Raw genomic sequence first — 20,888 nt, 5'->3', positions numbered from 1 at the left:
GGGGAGATGTTAGGGGTGGGTTCTTTACCCAGAGAGTAGTGGGGGCATGGAATGCGCTGCCTGTGGGAGTGGTAGAGTCAGAATCTTTGGTGACCTTTAAGCGGCAATTGGATAGGTACATGGATGGGTGCTTAAGCTAGGACAAATGTTCGGCACAACATCGTGGGCCGAAGGGCCTGTTCTGTGCTGTATTGTTCTATGTTCTAATAAAGAACCCCTATAGAACTCAGCCTATCCAAACTAGACTTAATTATGCTGTTCCAAATACACACAACAGTCCTAATAAGCAAAACCCCTTTAAAAAGAAACTAAAAAAAATGGAACAGATGCTTGCAGGTTGAAGTAGAGGAGCAGAAAGAGAGAGAGAGAGAGTCTTTTCTACACAGCTTACTGTTGAACTTCCAACCAGTTCTGGACTGAACTGCTCAGCTACAGAGCTGACCACTCCCCTTCCATTATACAGGTCACTTCTAAAACATGACCACTTTGGCCTGAAGTCTCATCCGTTTACATATAAACAAAAGGCCTCTCAATACCCCTTTAATCTATGTACCAAACCAATCTAATGGGCACCGGGAGCAGTTTATTACCCCGCTGAAAAAAACCAAGGACACGGTAGCCTTGAGAAAAGGAACAGCTTTTAGGAAAAAGGGACCAGCTTTGTGACAAAGGGTCACAAAGGGTCACTGAACCCGAAAAGTTAACTCTGATTTCTCTTCATATATGCTGCCACTCCTGCTGAGCTTTTCCAGCTATTCCAGTGTTTGTTTCTGATTCACAGCATTTGGTCTTTATTCAGATTTGATAGTGATTTGCGAAAGCGGAATGGATAAGTACTCCAAAGGGGAAAATGTTTAGAAAGTTTTGGGAACGGAACAAGGAGCAAGAATGATTAGGTAGCTCTTTTCGAAGAGCAAAAACAGGTACAGTTTGCTGAATGACCTTCTTTTCTTTGTCACTACCCCCTCTCTGACTCACTATATTGCTGGCACACCAGTGGTTGTCACTTTAAACCACAGCTGAGTGCAAGGTTGGCTAACTAAGCTCAAACTTGGGGTCCTCTCAGTCTCAGAAACTGCACTAGATTGCTCACTGGCGATGGTAGCATAATGGTGGCATCAGACACAGACGAATAATCTGGAAACATGAGTTCAAACCCTGCCATGGAAGTTGGAGAAACTTAAATGAACTGTTAAATGTCAAATAAAATAGTCATGGAACTGTTGTGTGTTTTTTTTTGCTTCACAAAATTCATTTATTGGTGTCACTGGGTCTTCTTGAACTGTCACAGTCCATTTGCAACCACCAAATCTGCCTGGTTCACTGTTGTCTTTCAAAGGAGGAAATTTGCTGTCCTTGCCTAGTTTATCCAGCAGGTGGCTCCAGAGCCACAGTAACGTGGTTGACGATTAACCGTCCTGTGATGTGGTCTAGTAAGGTACTTCCTTCCATGCTGAAAGCTTGACCCTCTCGAGTACATCCCCAAAAAGAGAATTCAAAAAATAAAAAAAATTAGCAAGTGACAATTTTTATCATTTCGATTAGATACTTCCAATCAAATTCCCAGTCGTTTCTGAACTCTTGGTTCTGAGTTTGGATGTGGCCTTTATTGTTTGGAGGTGCCAGTGTTGGACTGGGGTGGACAAAGTTAAAAATCACACAACAGTAGGTTATAGTCCAACAGGTTTAATTGGAAGCTGTAGTTTTCGGAGCGTCGCTCCTTCATCAGGTGGTTGTGGAGCAGAATCATAAGACACAGAATTTATAGCAACAGGATTGCAGTGTCATGGACTGTAATATTAAACAAAGTTAGCTTAAGTCTTTCATCTTTTAGAAAGATGATATTAGTTTCAGTTCCTTCATATGTAAATCCCAGAACTTTTTTAAAAGTTACATTCTCAAGATAGCTTTAACAATAGGTGCCATCTCAGCTCAGATAATGCATTGAAGGTGTGAGGTTAGAGCCTTACGATTGTGCTCCATAACTACCTGATGAAGAAGCAGTGTTCTGAAAGCTGGTGCTTCCAAATAAACCTGTTGGACTATAACCTGGTGTTTTGTCCACCTTTGTTGTAGTTGCCTGCATTCCATTTAAATGGAATCCATCACATCTGAGAATAATAGACCCCAAAAAATGAATTGTTTTGATTTGATTATTGTCCAGTATCGTTTTGTGTGCTATCCAGCTAAATCATACCTTACTTATGTACATTAGGGTAATAAGAACGGAAGGCAAAATATAGTGTTACAGCTCCAGAGAAAGCAAGTAAGTCTCTAAGTACTGAGACGAGAATTTTAGAAATTGGAATAAACATAATCACTTATTTTCCAGGTAATGATGAGTTTGATCTGAGCGACGCTCTCAGTGATGACCCTATTAAGCCAGCAGGTGCGTATTGGCGGACAGTCTTTTTCGAAGGATTTGTTGACATATGAAAACAGAAGACATCTTTTGCACAAAAAAAATTAAAATAAGTGTGACAATGCTGTCACTTTAAGAGTTTATTTTGACCTTTTGTTTGAGGAGAGGTTGTAAGGCAGAGGTGTCTCTGAGAAAGTAAACAATTAAAGCAGTCTGGTTGGGGCCAGCTCTCACAGACCAGGCTTACTCAGTTTTTTTTAGTTTATAGATTTAGTTTTAAGCAGAAGCTGTGGGGGGTCCAAAAAGAGTTGGGAGCTTTCAGTGAATGTCTCCTGGCTGCTCCTCTCTCTGAACCTCCTCATGTTTTTTTCCCTCCTGGTTTGGAGAGCTGAATGTGAGAATCTGTGTCTGAATTTGTCATTTTGCCAAGGGGTTTATGGGATATTACCATATTAGTAATAATTACTGTATCTGTTATTCAGTTAAGTTTTCCAACTAATTGTAAATACCTCTTTTTGTTTCTATTTTAACTATAGTGTTTAAATTAAATGTGTTTTGCTTAACATCAACTAGTTTGACCAGCTGCATCGTATGTGGAACATGGCACTTCCCATCTGCCTTTAAAATAAGAAAAAGTTAGAGTCCAGGCCATACCACATGATAAATGTGAGGTTACTATGGGTCAGATTTCTGCCACTGAGATAGGAAGCTCCAGTTGGGAAATCTCCACATGCAGAACTTTATGTTCTGGGGGGCTGGCAGGGGTATGTATGTATCATGCCCGCCATCTTGGTAAGCAGTCCTGAGGTGGCTTAGATGGTCCGTCTTAATTGTCTAAAATTTCAGCTCCATTGTACAACAGGTTGTTAGGCACTCTCCCCTTACTGCTCAACTCAGCCCCCGTCGCTCATTTCCAATGTCACCTCCATGACTCCTCATTCCCACATGCGCTCACCATAGCCACTCCCTATTGTCATCCTGAGCATCCGCATTGACAAGAAACAGGGTGGCATGGTGGCTCAGTGGTTAGCACTACTGCCTGACAGCACCAGGGACCTGGGTTTGATTCCAGCCTTGGGTGACTGTCTGTGTGGAGTTTGCACATTCTCTCCCTGTATCTGTGTGGGTTTCCTTTGGTTGCTCCAGTTTCCTCCCACAATATGCAGGTTAGGTGAATTGGGCATGCTAAATTGCCTATAGTGTTAGATGCATTAATCAGGGGGAAATATAGAGTGAGGAATGGGTCTGGGTGGATTACTCTTCTGAGAGTTGGTATGGATTTGTTGGGGAGAAAGTGAGGTCTGCAGATGCTGGAGATCAGAGATGGAAATGTGTTGCTGGAAAAGCGCAGCAGGTCAGGCAGCATCTAGGGAACAGGAGAATCGACGTTTCGGGCATTAGCCATGCTAAATTGCCTATAGTGTTAGATGCATTAATCAGAGGTAAATATAGAGTGGGGAATGGGTCTGGGTGGATCCATCCTGAAGATGGATTTGTTGGGCCAAACGGCCCGTTTCCATACTGTAGGAAATCTAATCTAAATAACTGAACTATATAGAATCACACACAGTGGCCAAGACATGTTTGGGAATGAAAGCCCAACATTTTTACAGCTGTATTTAATCCCTTTTCTTTTAATATAACAGCTGGTAGCAGTTTTGATGATTCAGATCTTCAAGATGTTGTAAACGGTGATTATAAACCCGAGAAGACCAAAGCTAAAGGTAACCCTTTTTTTTTTTCAGTCATATTTATGTATTCACATGAAGATGTCAATCAGCATAGGCTACTGAAGCAAATGATAGTGAATAATGGCAGAGATTTTTCTGATTTAAATGGCATCCTTATTGAGCTTTAGCGATATCACAGACATTAGCTCTGTACTCAGGCTTGGTGGTTCCTTATGAAGTTACTCTTGGTTAATTCATTCGATCTGCTTTTTGTGAATCACGTTCTCAATGAAAACCAACAGAATTAGATGCTGTTGCTGACAGTGAACCCAAAGGTGGACAGAAAAGTGACAACGTAATAATTCTGAAATTTGAGAAAACAATATGTCACTGATATATGGTTTGATAGATCAGCGATCGTGGCAGACTGAACTCACCAAGCCTAGTAAGGCAGCAGCATCCAAATCCAAGACCTCTACCATTTCGAACGTCAAGGGAACCACCAGCAAGTTCCGCTCAAAGCCACTCATTATCCCAACTTGGAAATATATCATCGTTCCTTCACCGCCGCTGGGGCAAAATCCTAGAATTCCCTCCCTGACAGCATCATGGGTCTCCCTACAGCACATGGACTGCAGCAGTTCAGGAAGGCAGCTCAATCTCACCTTCTCAAGGACAAGATGGGGGGGGCAGAGTGGTTGGGCAATAACTGCTGGCCCAGTCAGCGCTGCTCACATCCACTATCGAAGACTGTGGTGCTGGAAAAGCACAGCAGGTCAGGCAGCATCCGAGGAGCAGGAGAGTCAACGTTTCAGGCATAAGCTGTTCATCAGGAATTCTCCTACACCTCGGATGCTGCCTGATCGACTGTGCTTTTCCAGCGCCACACTCTTCAACTCTGATCTCCAGCATCTGCAGTCCTCACTTCCTGCCCAAATCCACTAACCAAGTACCTGAAAATGGTAAATGAATTAATGTTTGGTTCATGGCCATATCACTTTGAGAAGGCTCACCTGGAAGAAATAGTTGCTTTTATTTGCTGTTTAAATTGTGCTAACCATCATTCATCCCCTTCTCCTCTATGTTTGTAATTCCTTTCCAGATTAGTGGTGCTGGAAGAGCACAGCAGTTCAGGCAGCATCCAAGGAACAGTATGCTGCCTGAACTGCTGTGCTCTTCCAGCACCACTAATCCAGAATCTGGTTTCCAGCATCTGCAGTCATTGTTTTTACCTAGTTTGTAACTCCTTATCTGTCTGAAGAGTCATGATTTGGAGATGCCGATGTTGGACTGGGCTGTACAAAGTTAAAAATCACACAACACCAGGCACAACCACCTGATGAAGGAGCGTCGCTCCGAAAGCTAGTGTGCTTCCAATTAAACCTGTTGGACTATAACCTGGTGTTGCATGATTTTTAACTTTGTCTGAAGAATGTCTACCATAGCTCCACTGCTCGAAGTTTTGTCAGGTTCTGGGTTCAAAACCAGAGACAAAAGTCTACTGTAGGAGTGAGGGAGTGCTGTCCTGTCAGAGTAGCCCTTGTTTGGATGAGACATTGAACTGAGGCCCTGACTGCCCTCACTGGTTGTTGTAAAGATCCCATGCACTTCATCAAAGAGGAGCTGGAGAGAAAACTGTAGGTCAAAGTAGACTTCCCTTTCTCTGTCCCTTGTATTCTTGCAATGCACAGTTTGTGTGTGGGTGTGTTTGTGTTTGTCCTGCAGAATATGGGACTTACTTTTACAGCTTTAATACTTTTTACCTGGCAGATTTTAATGTAGTAAAACTAATGTTTTGCTTACTTAACTCAAGTGTTTATTGTCCATATGTAGTCTGATACTGGATTAGTGACTACGCATCCTCTATAACAATTAAACAAGGAGTGAGGAAAGAGAGGAACCATTTCACTTTTCCTCAAACAATTGTAACACTTCCAGAGTCCATCATTAGCTGCAAAGCAAGTTGGATGATTCTGTGATTGTGAGAGGTGCTGGAAGAGCTCAAGTCTTTATTATTCCCCCCAGCAATATCTGCTCCTTTATCACTGTAGTTGGCTTCTGAAGTCTTGATTGTTTGTCCCTTTCTTCTGTCACTCATTTTTCAGTCTATTGATGGCACGGTGTCTCAGTGCTTAGCACTGCTGCCTCACAGTGCCAGGCACCTGGGTTAGATTGCAGCCTCAGGTGACTGTGTGGAGTTTGCACATTCTCCCAGTGTCTACGTGGGTTGGCTCCGGTTTCCTCCCACAATCCAAAGATGTGCAGGTTAGGTGAGTTGGCCATGCTAAATTGCCCATAGTGTTAAGGGATGTGTAGGTTAGGTGCATTAGTCAGGGGTAAAAGTGGAGTAATGGGGAATGGATTTGGGTGGGACACTCGACAGAGGATCGATGTGGACTTGTTGGACCGAAGGGCCTGTTTCCACACTGTAGGGATTCTAGATTCTGTTGAAGTAGCTTCCCTATTCCCTAACTTCAGTTTCAGATTCAGAGAGAATCAATCCAATTTTCTCTCTTCAGGTGCTAACAGACCTATGAGAATCTTGCAGCGTTTTATTCCCTTGGGTTTTGCTGCTTGGGGAGGTGCAGTAATTGCAATGATAATGGGTTTTAAAAGTGGTTATCCAAGGAGATGAATTCTTCTCAAAGGGAAATAGTAACAACCTTAACATTTGTCCACTTGAAAAACAGGAAAACCTTTCCAGACAGGGAAATGTGGATCTCCCCACTGCCCCAAGACTGAGATGAGTAAGCGCTTAATAAAAACCGAAAGAACTGTGGGTGCTGGAAATCAGAAACAAAAATGGAAATTGCTGGAAAACTTCAGCAGGTCTGGCAGCATCAGTGGAGAGAAATCAGAATTCATGTTTCCAGTTGAATGACCCTTCCTCAGAACTTACTAGGCAAGGATAGAACATAGAACATAGAAGAATACAGCGCAGTACAGGCCCTTTGGCCCTCGATGTTGCGCCGATCCAAGCCCACCTAACCTACACTAGCCACTGTCCTCTGTATGCCTATCCAATGCCCGCTTAAATGCCCATAAAGAGGGAGAGTCCACCACTGCTACTGGCAGTGCATTCCATGAACTCACGACTCATGGATGTAGAGCAAAGGTTCATATGTGGGATTGAAATGCATAGCAGCCATGGCATGATTTGAGAGGAAAACAGAACTCATGGGCTGAATGGCATATTCATATCCCTTGGATACCTTGGATTCTTTTGTGTCGCCACCTGCTACGTTTGTATTTGTTGACGTGAATTGGATGCATTCCGTTCTGACTTGTATGTAACACAGTGAATGCAGTAACTATGTAGATTTATAAACAGCATGATGTTCAATTAGCTTCTTTTTTATAAAAAATCTCTTCAGCTCAGGACCCTCCAACAGTGATTGACATCATCATTGACCTCGTGATGGCCTTAATAGGTGGAACGTCTGAACAAGTGAAGAGGTTGTGTTACAGCTTGCTGGGTAAGATTACTACTTTGCTGCCTGTATGGTACATGCAAACATATGGATAAGGAGCAACCTTTTGGGCCTTTTCTGCCATTGCATATGATCATGGCTGATTTGATCACGCCACACTCCCATCCACCCTGATTAACCCTTGGTTCATTAAGACTCCATCTACTGCTGCCTTAACATTTTTGATGACCCCACTTTTGCTATCTAGAGGAGAGTGTTCCAAAGACTCATGACCTTCTGAGAGAAAATATTTCCACACATCTGTCTGAAATAGAAGAACCTCATCTTTAAACTGAGGTCCCTATCTCTACTCCCTCCACAAGTGTCTATCCTGTCAAAATCTCTTAGGGTCTCTGGTGTCCCTCATTGAGATCTATCTTGTTCTTCAACACTCTAATAGATACAGGCCAAGCCTATCCAGCCTTTCCTCATATGATAACCCTCAGTCAATCCAGGTGTCAGTCAAGTGAACCTTCTCTGAGCTGTTTCTAATGAGTTTTATATCCTTTCTTAAATAGGTCATTCTGCTATAATGTAGTATTTGTGTTCCTCTGCAGCCCTGCATTACAGAAACTCGCACTGTAGAAAACTGCTGTAGAAAATAGCGCAGTACACGATCGCTATAGAAAATAGCGCAGTACACGATTGCTGTAGAAAATAGTGCAGTACACGATCGCTGTAGAAAATAGCGCAGTATACGAGAAAATAGTGCAGTACACGATCGCTGTAGAAAATAGCGCAGTATACGATCGCTGTAGAAAATAGCGCAGTATACGATCGCTGTAGAAAATAGTGCAGTACACGATCGCTATAGAAAATCACGCCATACAAGATCGCTATAGAAAATCACGCCATACAAGATCACTATAGAAAATCGCACTGTAAAGATCACTATAGAAAATCACACTGTACAAGATCGCTATAGGAAATAGGGCAGTACACGATCGCTATAGAAAATCACGCCGTACAAGATCGCTATAGAAAATCGCACTGTAAAAGATCGCTATAGAAAATCACGCCATACAAGATCACTATAGAAAATCGCATTGTAAAGATCGCTATAGAAAATCGCACTGTACAAGATCGCTATAGGAAATAGGGCAGTACACGATCGCTATAGAAAATCACGCCGTACAAGATCGCTATAGACAATCGCATTGTACAAGATCGCTATAGACAATCGCATTGTACAAGATCACTATAGAAAATCACGCCATACAAGATTGCTATAGAAAATCGCACTGTACAAGATCGCTATAGAAAATCATGCTGTACAAGATCGCTATAGAAAATCACGCTCCCCCTAATTTTGAGGCTATGCCTTCTTGTCCTAGTTTCACCTGCCAGTGGAAACATCATCTCTACTTCTATCTTACCTATTCCCTTTATAATTTTATATATTTCAATAAGATTCCCCCCCCCCCCCCCCCCCCATTCTTCTAAATTCCAGTGAGTTTAATCTCATTTTACTCAGTCTCTCCTCAATCAACCCTCTCAACTCCGGAATCAATCTAGTGAATCTCCTCTGCACCCCCTCCAGTACCAGTACATCCTTTCTCAAGTAAGGAGACCAGAGCTATACCCTTTGCTTCAGGTGTGTCCTTCATGGAAATCTCAGTCAGTATGGGAATCGAGCCCACGCTGTTGGCATCACTCTGCACGAGATCCCGGTCATCCAGCCAACTGTGCTAGCCAACTCCCTGAACTACTCGGTGACGTGATATTAAATGAACATTGCAGGGGGACAGTAACTGAGGAAAAAGTTAACAGAATGCAAAGCCTGTTTTGTTGAATGGCCTACAGAGGGGAGACTTAGTCATTAATCAATTCTGTTTCTATTAACAGAGATGTTCACTGAACAGTACATGAATGTGCAGAACCAGTGAAAGGATACTCAACGGTATGTGTTCGAGTGACAAATATAACAGTTTATCTGCCAGAAACCTGTTCAAATTAAACACTTTACCAATAATTTTGATTCATCCCGATATCCTCTTTTGATGTAAAAACAGTGAATGCTGGAAATGCTCAGCAGGTCAGGCAGCATCTGTGGAAAGGGAAGCAAGGTTACCATTACAGGTTGGTGACCTTTCAATCAGAAATGGAAAATGTTAGAGTGGAATGACTTTTATGGAAATACAAATAAAAGAGCAGGAAAACAGAATTGTAGAATGGAGGGCAGGCGTGACAGAAGTTATTTTTCCCTTGATCGGACATTACAGCAAAGCCTGTATTTGTTGCCCATCCCTAATTGCCCTAGAACTGAGGTTTCTTAAGCCATTTCAGAGGTATTTAAGCCTCAACACATTGCTATGGCTCAGGAGTTGTATGTAGACCAGACCAGGTAAGGATATTGGATTCCTTTCCCTAAAGGACATTAACGACCAATTTGCATAGCAATCAATAAAGGTCACCATCACTGAGATTAGCTTTTAATTCAAGATTTAGATTAGATTCCTTCCAATGTAGAAACAGGCCCTTCGGCCCAAGCAGTCCACACCCACCCTCTGAAGAGTAACTCACCCAGAACCATTTCCCTCCTAACACTAACACTGGTGGGCAATTTACCATGGCCAATTCACCTGACCTGCACATCTTTGGATTGTGGGAGGAAACCTATACAGGCACAGGGAGAATGTGCAAATTCCACACAGACAGTCACCCGAGGCTGGAATCAAAGCTGGTGCTGTGAGGTAGCAGTGCTAACCACTGAGCCACCGTGCCACCCTGATTGTTGATTTGAAGATACATTTCACCAGCTACCCTGGTGAGGTTTGAACCTTTGTACCCAGAGGATGTGCCCAGGCCTCCTCGATAACTGGTCTAGTGATAATACTACTATCTTCCCATTGGTGCTGGCGTAAGGCAAATGGGAGTCGAGAATGAAACATGTAAAGAAACTGGAAGGGAGTTTGGAGTGATCAATGTGGATACAGAGAGTAAGGAAAGCAGACAGTTTGACAAAGAAGGCTGTGATCCAGGAATGTGGAAGTTAATGACCAGAATAGAAAAGTGGATGGAAAAGTCCTATTGATATGAAAGAGTGGCTGCTTCTTTCTTCCAAGGTGCTGAATGTTTCCAATGTTTTTGATCTCTATTCCAGCACTGGAGGAGGTTTTGCCACATGCCTCGCTCCCCTCCTTCGCCCAGCAGGAAGTTGCTGAAGTGGCAACAGTACATCCTGGTCTCAGTGCTGCCCTTCGCTGGGAGGTCTGTGTGACTGGATTAGCAGCTCCCAGACCCCGACCTGCTTAACTGTCAGGACACCAATAACCTCCAGCTGCAACCCCAGGACGGGTTCTGGTGTCCAGGATGGCCACTTAACGGCCCACCTTCCCAGCTAATATCATGTAGCCCTGGGCCCTGCCGTCTACTCTAACAGGATTGCCTCCCACTTTGGACGGTCCAGGCCCTTTGTAAGATCCTGCCTCAGATCTTAGTTGGTGATGGTTTCATTGGAAGGGTTCTGCCTGCCCTACTGAGCATTTCCTGCTTTTTAATTCCTGGATTTCCCAGTCAGGGGTGGGGACTGTGAGACACCAAATCAAATAAAAATTCTTTACGCAGAGTGGTGGGTGCATGGAATTAGATTAAATTCCCTACAGTGTGGAAATAGGCCCTTCAGCCCAACAAATCCACACTGACCCTCCAAAGAGTAACCCACCCAGACCCTTTTGCCTCTGACTAATGCACTTAACACTATGGTTAATTTAGCATAGTCAATTCACCTGACCCACACATCTTCAGAACTGTGGGAGGAAACCCATGCAAACACAGGGAGCATGTGCAAACTCCACACAGACAGTCGCCCAAGGCTGGAATCAAACCTGGGATCTTGGTGCTGTGAGGCAACAGTGCTAACCACTGAGCCACCGTGCCACCCAGCACTGCCAGCAGTGGTAGTAGAGTCAGAGACATTAGGGACATTGAATCGACTGCTGGACAAGCACATGGATGGCAATAAATTGACGGGTGTGTAGGTTAGGCTGATCTTAAAATAAATGCTCAGCACAACATTGGGGGCCGAAGGACCTGTATTGTGCTGAACTGTTCGATGTTCTAAATTCACAATCTGAAATGGCAATCATTTTACCAGTCCCTCACCTGCCTTCCACCAGTTTTCTTCCCAGTTCTGAAGATGTCAATGCACTCTGAGGCTGTCTTAGGCCAGAGACATTCAGTTTATTTTAAACCTTTTAAAGGTTTTGTATTCACGTTTGAAGGGAGATCCTCCTCCAAGCAACCACAAGAGGTCACCATTTGCAAGGTGCCTTGAGCCGCAGCAGACCATATGCTGTTAGGGAGGGAATTCCAGGATTTGTCCCAGTGAAGAGATGACAATATACTTCCAAGTTAGGATCGTGAGTGGGAATTTGCAGGAGCAGTAACCCCATGCGTCTTGTCCTTCTATATGGCAGTGATCACAAGTTTTGAAAGCTATTGTCAAAGAAGCCTTGCTGAGTCACTGTAATATAGTATGTAGATGGTACGCATGTTAGAGCATTTTTAATCACAGAATCCCTACAGTGTGGAAGCAGGCCGTTCAGCCCATCGAGTCCCACTCCAACCCTCTGAAGAACACCCATACCCTATTCTGTAATCCTGCATTTCCCGTGGCCAATCCATCTAACCTGCACATCTTTGGACTGTGGGAGCAAACCGGAGCACCCGGAGGAAACCCACGCAGACACAGGGAGAACATGCACACTCCACACAGTCAGTCGCCCAAGGTTGGAATTGAACTCAGGTTCCTGGTACAGTGAGGCAGCAGGGCTGACTACTGAGCCATTGTGCCACCTGTACTTATACAAGGTGATGGATAGGGTGCCAGTCAAGGGTATTGTGTTTTTAGAGTGGTGTTGGAGCTGCATCCATCCAGATGGGGGGAGATTGTTCCATCACACTCCTGAATTGTGCCTTGTAGATGTTGGACAGGCTTTGGGGAGTCAGGAGGTGAGTTAGCCACTGAGGGTTTCCTAGACTCTGTCGATCTCTTGTTGCCACTGTATTTATGATGCCTGGTTCAGTTCAGTTTTTGATGTGGGATTCAGCAACAATGGTGTGTCAAGAGAGACTGAAAAAGCAGCGCTTCCCTTATGACCATAACAGAGATAATGCAACAGTGCTGCACTCCCTGTAGAAGGCAGTAGTTGGAGAGAGAATGTATCTGGGATGGCGCCATAGCGCTGTCAACCTGACTTGGGCGAAGAGTTCTTGCTGATTCTGACATTCCAACCACACTCAAAGTAAATGAGCCAATTGAATATCAAAAATCTTTCCTGCTCAACCGGAGAGGTTTTTTTTGGTATAGAAAGAAAAAGGCTACTTTTGGATAGCACCTCCCACAATCTTTGCAATATCCACAGGCGTTTCATGGTCAACAGTGATGTAACATTTGGAAAGGTTGTATATACGATAAACATTAGAAGCTGCCAGAAGAACTGTGCTAATCAGCACAGCTGCAACACTGACATTTAAAAGCAATGTAAAAATTCTTGGCCGCAGTGATTACACTGATTCATGAGCTGTACAGCTCTATGGGCACACCCGGGGTCATAAGAGGCACTATATAAATGCAAGTCTTGCACTCTTCTGGTTTTTGGGATTGGCTGTGACTGCTGATGGGCTGAGTGCTTGTCTGGTGTCCGCTCACAGTGGGCACAGACTTTATGGACTTTATCAGCAACCAGAGACTGGGCTGAGACGTTCAGTCCATAAACTCCCTGCCCATTATGAGTGGTCACCAGGCAAGCACTCACCTCATCAGTGATCAATAAGTGAGGCGCTAGAAAAGCATAATCAGTCAGGCAGCATCAGAGGAGCAGGAGTGTCGACGTTTCGAGCATAAGCTCAGATTCCTGATGAAGAGCTTATGCCTGAAACATCGGTTTTCCTGCTCCTCAGATGCTGCCTGACTGGCTGTGCTTTTCCAGTGCCACACGTTTTGACTCTGATCTCCAGCATCTGCAGTCCTCACTTTCTCCTAACCCATTAGTGGTCACACCCAATCCTAAAAACCAGAAGAGTGCAAGACTTGCATTTGTATAGTGCCTCTCATGACCTCCGTGTGTCTGTAGAAGCTGTACAGCTCATGAATCCAGGGTAACCAAGGCAGCCAAAATCAGCACAGCAAGCTCCCACAACCAGCAATGTGACAATGTCACATTTTTAGGGTAGTTGTCTGGATGGATAAATACTGGTGAGAATACCTGGGAAACCTCACCCTGCTCTTTTTTTTATTCTCTTTCTTGACAAACTACAATGGAATTGCTCACCTAACAGAGCAGGTAGAATTTTTTTTTCACAGTTTGGGCTTGAAGAACAGGCATCTCTGCCACTGCAGCACTCCCTCTGCGCTGCATTACTCCCTCAGCTGTGATTTCAGTGCTCCAGTCTCTGGAGTGGGACTCGAGTGCTCAGCGTTTTAACTCTGAGGGAAGAGTGTCACTCACTGAGCCATATCCGATAGTAATAACGGCAAGTAACAGCAGATAAAGTGGGCCTGACTGCTGCCATCTAGTGGCAAAACCATTGTTTTAAAAAATTGCTTGTTTTCATTATTCTTTAATGGGATGTGGGTAACACTAGCAGTGCCAGCATCATGTCCTTGAAATAACATGGCTTGCTAGGCCATTTCAGAGAGGAGCTAAGAGGCAGTCACCTTGCTGTGAGTCTGGAATCACATGTAGGCCAGGCCAGGTAAGAATAGCAAATTTCCTCTTCTAAATTTTATTGCTTTATTGTCATGTGTATCGAAGTACAGTGAAAAGCTTTGTTTACGAGGAATACATGCAGATTATAGTAAGTAAGGGTGTACAGCACAAACATTTTAGCAGAGGCATGCAGGTTACATTGCACAGAGCATACGAGAGAGAGTAATGTTAGCCAGAGCAGCATTATTGGAGGCGAGGTGGACATTAGGTGGTTAAAGGATGTTAAGTGGGGTTTTTATGACAATTGCTGAGAATTGCACGGTCACCTCTAACTTTATATTCCAGACATTTTAAATTCCATCAGGTGCCATAGCAGGATTTGAACCTGTGTCCCCAGAACATCAGGCTGCTCTGACCTTGCAGACGTCCAAGTGAACTTTTAGATCGCAAAGAGGTGATGGTTTTCTGAGTAATGAGAGCCTTGCGTAGGTGCTGAGTAGCCAGCTACTGCAGGCACTCCCTATTGGTGAACTACTGTCCTGGGATGCAGCCCAAAGGAAGGTTCACACCAGACTTCAAAACATTAGCTCTGTTTCTCTCTCCACAGATGTTGCCAGAGCTGCTGAGTTTCTCCAGCAATTTCTGGGTTTGTTTTGGTTTCAGTGTGCACAATATTTTGCTTTTACTTCTGGAATTGTCGTTATTGGAATGTAGGGTATTTAACAGCCAATTTCCACACAGCAAGCTCCCTTAAACGATCCAGTTGAGAAAGACATCAGCCAAGATTGAGGAGCAGAAATGACGGTTTGAATGACTTAATTCTGGTCCTATATCTTTGTGGTCAGACTCTCTGTCAGTCATTTTGGTTGAGGGATCAATGTTAGCCAGAGTACTGGGGAAGTTCCCTTGTTTGACTTCTAAATGGGATCTTTTATGTGAACAGGAGACGGTAGGCAGGAGTAATATTTTGCTTGGAAAAACAGCACTTCTAATAATGAAGGAATGCTGCAATGACTCTGACAGCAGCCAGCCACACGAGGGAATGGGCAACTTTCAGGAGCAAATATTTATTTGAGCTGTAAATACTGACGGACTATTGTCAGTCCCAGCCTCGAGGACTTCTGTGATTTTGATATTGTGACTCATTGGGGGTAGTGCACTGGAAATCAAGCCCCACTATTCCCAAAGCTGTCACAGATTTTTAAATAAGCACACACAACTCCTCAAATATCGGATTTTCAGACTAAGGTTGATTTTTTTTTTAATGTAAAAAGCATAGACCAAGTTTCTATACATCATGAACAATAATTCTTATGACAATGATTAGACTTTGGTAAACAGTTCTAAACCATTGACATATAACACCACTCATTAAAACTGTATTCCTGTTATAAACTCCCCCCTTATACATACGGATAAGGAAAATGCAGGGGAAGAATTGGAAAGATAGTTTGGTAGTCTTTGCTCCCAAGTTCTGCCAAGCCAGTTCTTACTAATCTAAAAGTTTCTTCCTGCCTTTGCTTTTCCAATGGCTTCTACTGTTTATTGTAAAAAGCACCAAGTGACTGGTTCACTTGTGAAATATCACTGATTTATCCGTTAAAAGTTACAGCTGAAAGTAAGGTGAGCTGTTTTTCTTCTTGTTAAAAGTGAGTTTTAACTGCAGTGAACAGAGACCAATCCTGAGCTGGCTAAGATCAAATTCCTTCTCTGTTTCTTGTTCCCATCCCCAAATTGCTACCTGAGAACCAATCACATGGCTGTTGATAAGCAAAAAGCCCTCTCATCAGTAACTGGCCACCAGTCCATAGGCCTGTTCCCTTCTTGTTGCCATCCAGAACTTTATATAGAATCATACATTACGGGGAAACAGACTCTTTGGTCAAACTCATCCACACAGAAAGGATATCCTAATCTGATCTAGTCCAATTTTCCAGCATTTTGTCTATATCCATATAAACTCATCCTAATCATATACCCATCCAAATGCCTTTTAAATGTTGTAATTATAACCCCCAATACCACTTCCTCTGGCAGCTCATTCTATGCATGCATCAGCATACCCTCTGTATGAAAAAGTTATCCCTCAAGTCCTTTTCAAATTTTTGCCTCTCACTTTAAACCTATACTCTCTAGTTTTGGACTCCTGTAGCCTGGACTATTCACCCTATCCATGCCCCTCATGATTTTATATACCTGTATATGGTCACCCTTTGGCCACTGATACTCTGGTGAGAAAATTCCCAGCCTATTCAGCTTCTGTCTATAACCCAAACCCTTGTAAATCTTTTCTGGACCCTCCCAAGTTCAATAAAATCATTCCTATAGAAGGGCCTCACCAATGTCCTGTACAGCCACAACATGACCTACCAACTCCTTTACTCAATGCACTGACCAATGAAGGCAAGTGTGCCAAACACCTTCTTCACTTCCCTTTCTACCTGCGACTCCATTTTCAAGGAATTTTGCACCTGCACCCCAAGGTCTGTTTGTTCGACAACACTTCAACTCAGCTTGGTGCCCTGTTTCCCTCAGGAGGTTACAAAGCAGCTGACTGAGAACCTTAGAATTTTATACTTGAGTAATTCAAGCTCAAGTTTAATTTGAAAAAGCCAGGCATTTCAGGATCTGAGGGCCCATATCAATGGGTCAATTGGAAGGTTGTTAAGCGAACAGACTATTTTCCTTACCCCTGTCGGATTTTTGTTGTGAATCGGTAACTGAAAAGCATTAGTGCCTGTATTAGCAGAATGAATGCTTGTCGCCAGCTCTGGGCAGATTGAATGTCAATATAATACAAGGGGTTCAGAAGCTGCTGAAAATATGATCACTCATCGCTGGGTCCAGCAACATTGTCTATTTTGAAAACAAACAGTTGTTAAACACAGAATTATTAAAGGGGATACTTTTTTTTTTATTTGCTGTTTCTCGTCATGTGTTCTGGCTACGGCACAAGAAATGTTGGACTATCTCATCAATGCTGTGCTGCAGCATTAATGTCATTGGATGTGTAATCCAGAGGCTCTGGCTGAATCCCTGGGGTTGGAAGTTCAAATCCTATCATGATAGCCAATGGAACTTCATTTACTAAAACAAAATCTGCAATGTAAAATTAATTTCTGTAATTGATTATGAGTGGTTCTTAATAGCTATAAAAGACCATCTAGTTCATTAACGTCCCTGAGGGAAGGATATCTGCCATCCTTACTTCATCTGGCCTACCGGTGACACCAGACTCTCAACAATATGTTTGTCTCTTAAACAGCCCTCAGAAATAGCTGAGGAAACAATTCAGTTCAAGGTCAATTAGGATGGTCCACAAATACTGAACTTGCCAGTAATGCCTTTGTTCCATGAAATAATTAAGTATCTGTTATGCTACTAAAAATTGGTTTCTCATTTTTGTATGTTCATTTATCTCCTCTCTCCAGCACTTCAGCTTAACCTCCGTTCTGCCAAGCCACGTTTTGGGAGGAAGTTAAAATGGTCATTGTAAAGAGAAAGGAAGCTGGTGGTTGCTGTTCAACTTCAGACCTATCGGATACTGCTTCAGGTTTCTTTGCTTGGACACCCATTGGGGTTCTGACTTCTTTAAAACCTTTGCTATTTCGTCGGATTGGAATGTGCTCACAGGCCTGGCTTGATGACATGGATTTTCTTTTTTTTTGCTCTTGCTTCGAAAATCTTCATCTTCATTTTCAACTGGCATTTTTCATAAAACAAATTATAGAACAGTTGGCGGGTTCATGCTACCAAACATCAGTTCAGAACATGGTGCGACCACTGTCTTCCAGTTATTATATTTATACACGCTTGGAGATTTTTAAAGGATTACCAGTACTTAATTACACAATTTTATAAAATTTGCCTTTGGTGTGTGGTGCACATTGTGGAATAGATAATGGTGAGTATTAATGAAATGAGGTGAGCACAGAATGATCGGTTAAAAGGCTTCAGACTCTGGTTTTAGGTGTAGGCTGATCATTGTAGCTACCAACAGTGTTGGACAACTAAACCTTAGAAGTTAAGAACTTTGAGGCAGGAGTGGGCAATTCAGCCCCACTATATTGTGGTTAATCTCATCTTGGCTTCAACTCCACTTTCCTGCCTGCTCTGCATCACCCTTCAATCTATTACTAATAAATAATCTGTGAGGACGGGATGGTGGCTCAGTGGTTAGCACTGCTGCCTCACGGGACCAGGGTTCAATTCCAGCCTTGGGCAACTGTCTGTGTGGAGTTTGCACATTCTTCCCTTGTCTGTGTGGGTTTCCTCTGGGTGCTACGGTTACCACCCACAATCCAAAGATGTGCAGGTCAGGTGAATGACCATGCTAAATTGCCCACAGTGTTAAATGCATTAGTCAGGGGTAGATATTGGGTAGGGAAATAGGTCTGGGTAGGTTATTCTTCAGAGGGTCGGTTTGGGTTGAAGGGCTTGTTGGCATACTGTAGGGAATCTAATCTGATCTGTCTGCTCTTTAAATTTACTCAAGATCCCAGCATCCACCACACTCTGAGATGGTGAGTTCCATAGATTCATAATCCTTTAAGAGAAGTAATTTCTTCTCATCTCTGTTTTAAATCTGTTACCCCTTAGCCTAAAACGATGACTTCTTATTTTAAATTGCCCCACAAGGGGAAACACCCTCTTCATATGTCTAGTTTGTCAATCCCCTTTAGCATCTTACATACCTCAATTAGATCTCTCATTCTACCAGTGAATAAACACTGCAGAGAGTATTGGCTGAAACTGTTCCATTTCTCTTCATAAGACAAACCCCTCATCTCTGGAATCAATCCTGAAACCTTCTTAGGAGTTACTGCTCACTAACCAGCTTGTAAGAAATTAAGTTGATTGTTTCATTTCTGCCTCTTTGAGTGAAGGGGTATTTCAACTTGTCTTTAAATTGTGTTTCTAACATGGGAAGTTTTACAAAGGAGCATTGCCAGATGAAAGTGACTTAAAACATGTGAGATATTCAGACAGGCACCCAAAAGCTTGGTCAAAGAATTTTAATGAGCTTTTTCTTCTTTAAATAAGAAGGGGACTTTAAGGAATTCTTAGGAAATGAACTTGAACAGTTAAAGAAGAAGTGACCAGTGGTGGAATAAAGGAAATTGGGATCCAGAAAAGAACATCACTACTTCCTTTAAAATAGCAGACTGAACAATATCATACGGTTGTCTTAAATGTTCTCACAATTGCAGGAAGACTTCTGTTTCATGGAGGATCTTGTGTTTTGGTTTCTTTTCCAAAGTGTGAACATTCAAAAATGTCACTCAATGTTTCTGGAAGGCTTTATAAGATTTGCAGTGCACAGTTTAAGGAACATTGGGCATTTACTGCAAGTGGTTCTTTTTTAAGATTTAATTGCTTACTTTCTCTTCTAGTTCATTTTTGAGGTTGCTTACTAATGAAGGATAGAGAGATTGTGGGGGGAAGTATTCTGGTGCTTTATGTACAGTTGAGTTGAGGTAGAGAGAGGTCTTTATTAAGTGACTTGATGGCATCAGAAGGAGATGGAGTAATGTGATAAAATCTATCCATCATTTTATAAACCCTCCTAATGCCTTCCCATCATTGACTTGAGGAAATCAAATTCCAAGTGCTTTGAGATAGGAACTGTCAGACTTCACTACATTTGCTCAGTTAAATTTGCCATTAGCACTGGTAGCCTTGGGCAGAGTGTAATATTTCTTTCACAATTTCCTATTTCGCAGCATATAGCTACTGTGAGAGTCTCGTTTCAAGTCAGTGGTGTTTTGGTATCTATTTATGGGATTTTTTTTGTAATTGGGAATTACTTTAGCAATAACTGAATGCAGCTCAATGTGGAATTTCAATTGTTTTAATTAAGACTTAGAATGAATGGCTTGTAGCTATAAATAAAGTGGATTTGAATTTTTTATCCTTTTACAAGGTCATTTTTTAAAGAACATTGTTCTGACACAGGGTAAATCCTCCTGCTTAATTTAAACCAGCAACGCAGAAAAGATTTATCTCCTGCAGTAATCTGTGAAAATTCGAGAGTCCAAGAAATATTTAAAGTAAAAATTAGCATCTTTATTTCTTAAGGTATAATAGAGAATAATTAACTAACAACTATTTACAACTCCTTCCTTTAACCTATCTTTTACCTTCCACTTCTACAATATAGTCCGATAAAAGCCCCCCAATTAAGATTTTCCAAAAAAGTCAAGTTTTCAAAACCAGCCAGATGTTGAATTGTCTCTTTCTCGGTCGCCTTCTCCTTAGGGATTTCTGTTTCACAGGTTGCTGATCGATGAAGGTACCTTTTAAGAGAGCTATTTTCTGGGCAGTCTGCAGATGCTAGTGGCTTGGCTTGTGTCCAATACCAGTATGCCTTTCCTTAGATAAGTGGCCCAGAGCTGTTCAGAGTCTTCCAGCTGTGGACTAACTAGTGCTTTGCATAGTTTTAGCAAGACTTCTAGCAAGTTTGAGTAAGAACAGTAAAGTGTATCGGTAAAATGAGGCAAATGCTATCCATCCCATTTTCTTTTTTGTAGCTAAGTTATAGGGGTCAAAGTGTTTTTAGTGAGGAACGCTAGAACACAGAAAACCCCAACTGGCTGACATTTTGCTTTATGAGCTGTAAGGAAATTTGGTAAGAGTACTCTTCAGGGATCTAATGGGGTAGAAATTCCTCAATTGTTCTCTGGCTAGCTCACTGGAATATCGGTGGAAATCTAAAGCCAATCACTGATGTTGC

General features: G+C 42.6%; 1 protein-coding gene across 2 annotated transcripts in view; it reads left to right on the top strand.

Moving 5' to 3' along the window:
- Window positions 1-18,390, top strand: part of LOC122550922 (CD99 antigen-like protein 2) — a 47,200-nt gene extending 28,810 nt beyond the window's left edge. Inside the window, exons 4-8 of one of the 2 annotated variants that reach the window (XM_043692386.1) lie at window positions 2,333-2,389; window positions 4,009-4,086; window positions 7,407-7,508; window positions 9,348-9,402; window positions 17,587-18,390. In XM_043692386.1, coding sequence (XP_043548321.1) covers window positions 2,333-2,389; window positions 4,009-4,086; window positions 7,407-7,508; window positions 9,348-9,388 — 278 coding nt within the window. In that variant the 3' untranslated portion in view covers window positions 9,389-9,402; window positions 17,587-18,390. The remainder of the gene's footprint in view (window positions 1-2,332; window positions 2,390-4,008; window positions 4,087-7,406; window positions 7,509-9,347; window positions 9,403-17,586) is intronic. The other variant, XM_043692387.1, reaches the window with a different exon arrangement.
- The last annotated feature ends 2,498 nt before the right edge of the window (window positions 18,391-20,888 follow it).

The sequence above is a fragment of the Chiloscyllium plagiosum genome, chromosome 6 (assembly GCF_004010195.1).
Source record: "Chiloscyllium plagiosum isolate BGI_BamShark_2017 chromosome 6, ASM401019v2, whole genome shotgun sequence".
Taxonomy (NCBI): Eukaryota; Metazoa; Chordata; class Chondrichthyes; order Orectolobiformes; family Hemiscylliidae; genus Chiloscyllium; species Chiloscyllium plagiosum.
This window is presented reverse-complemented; position numbering and strand designations above follow the sequence as displayed.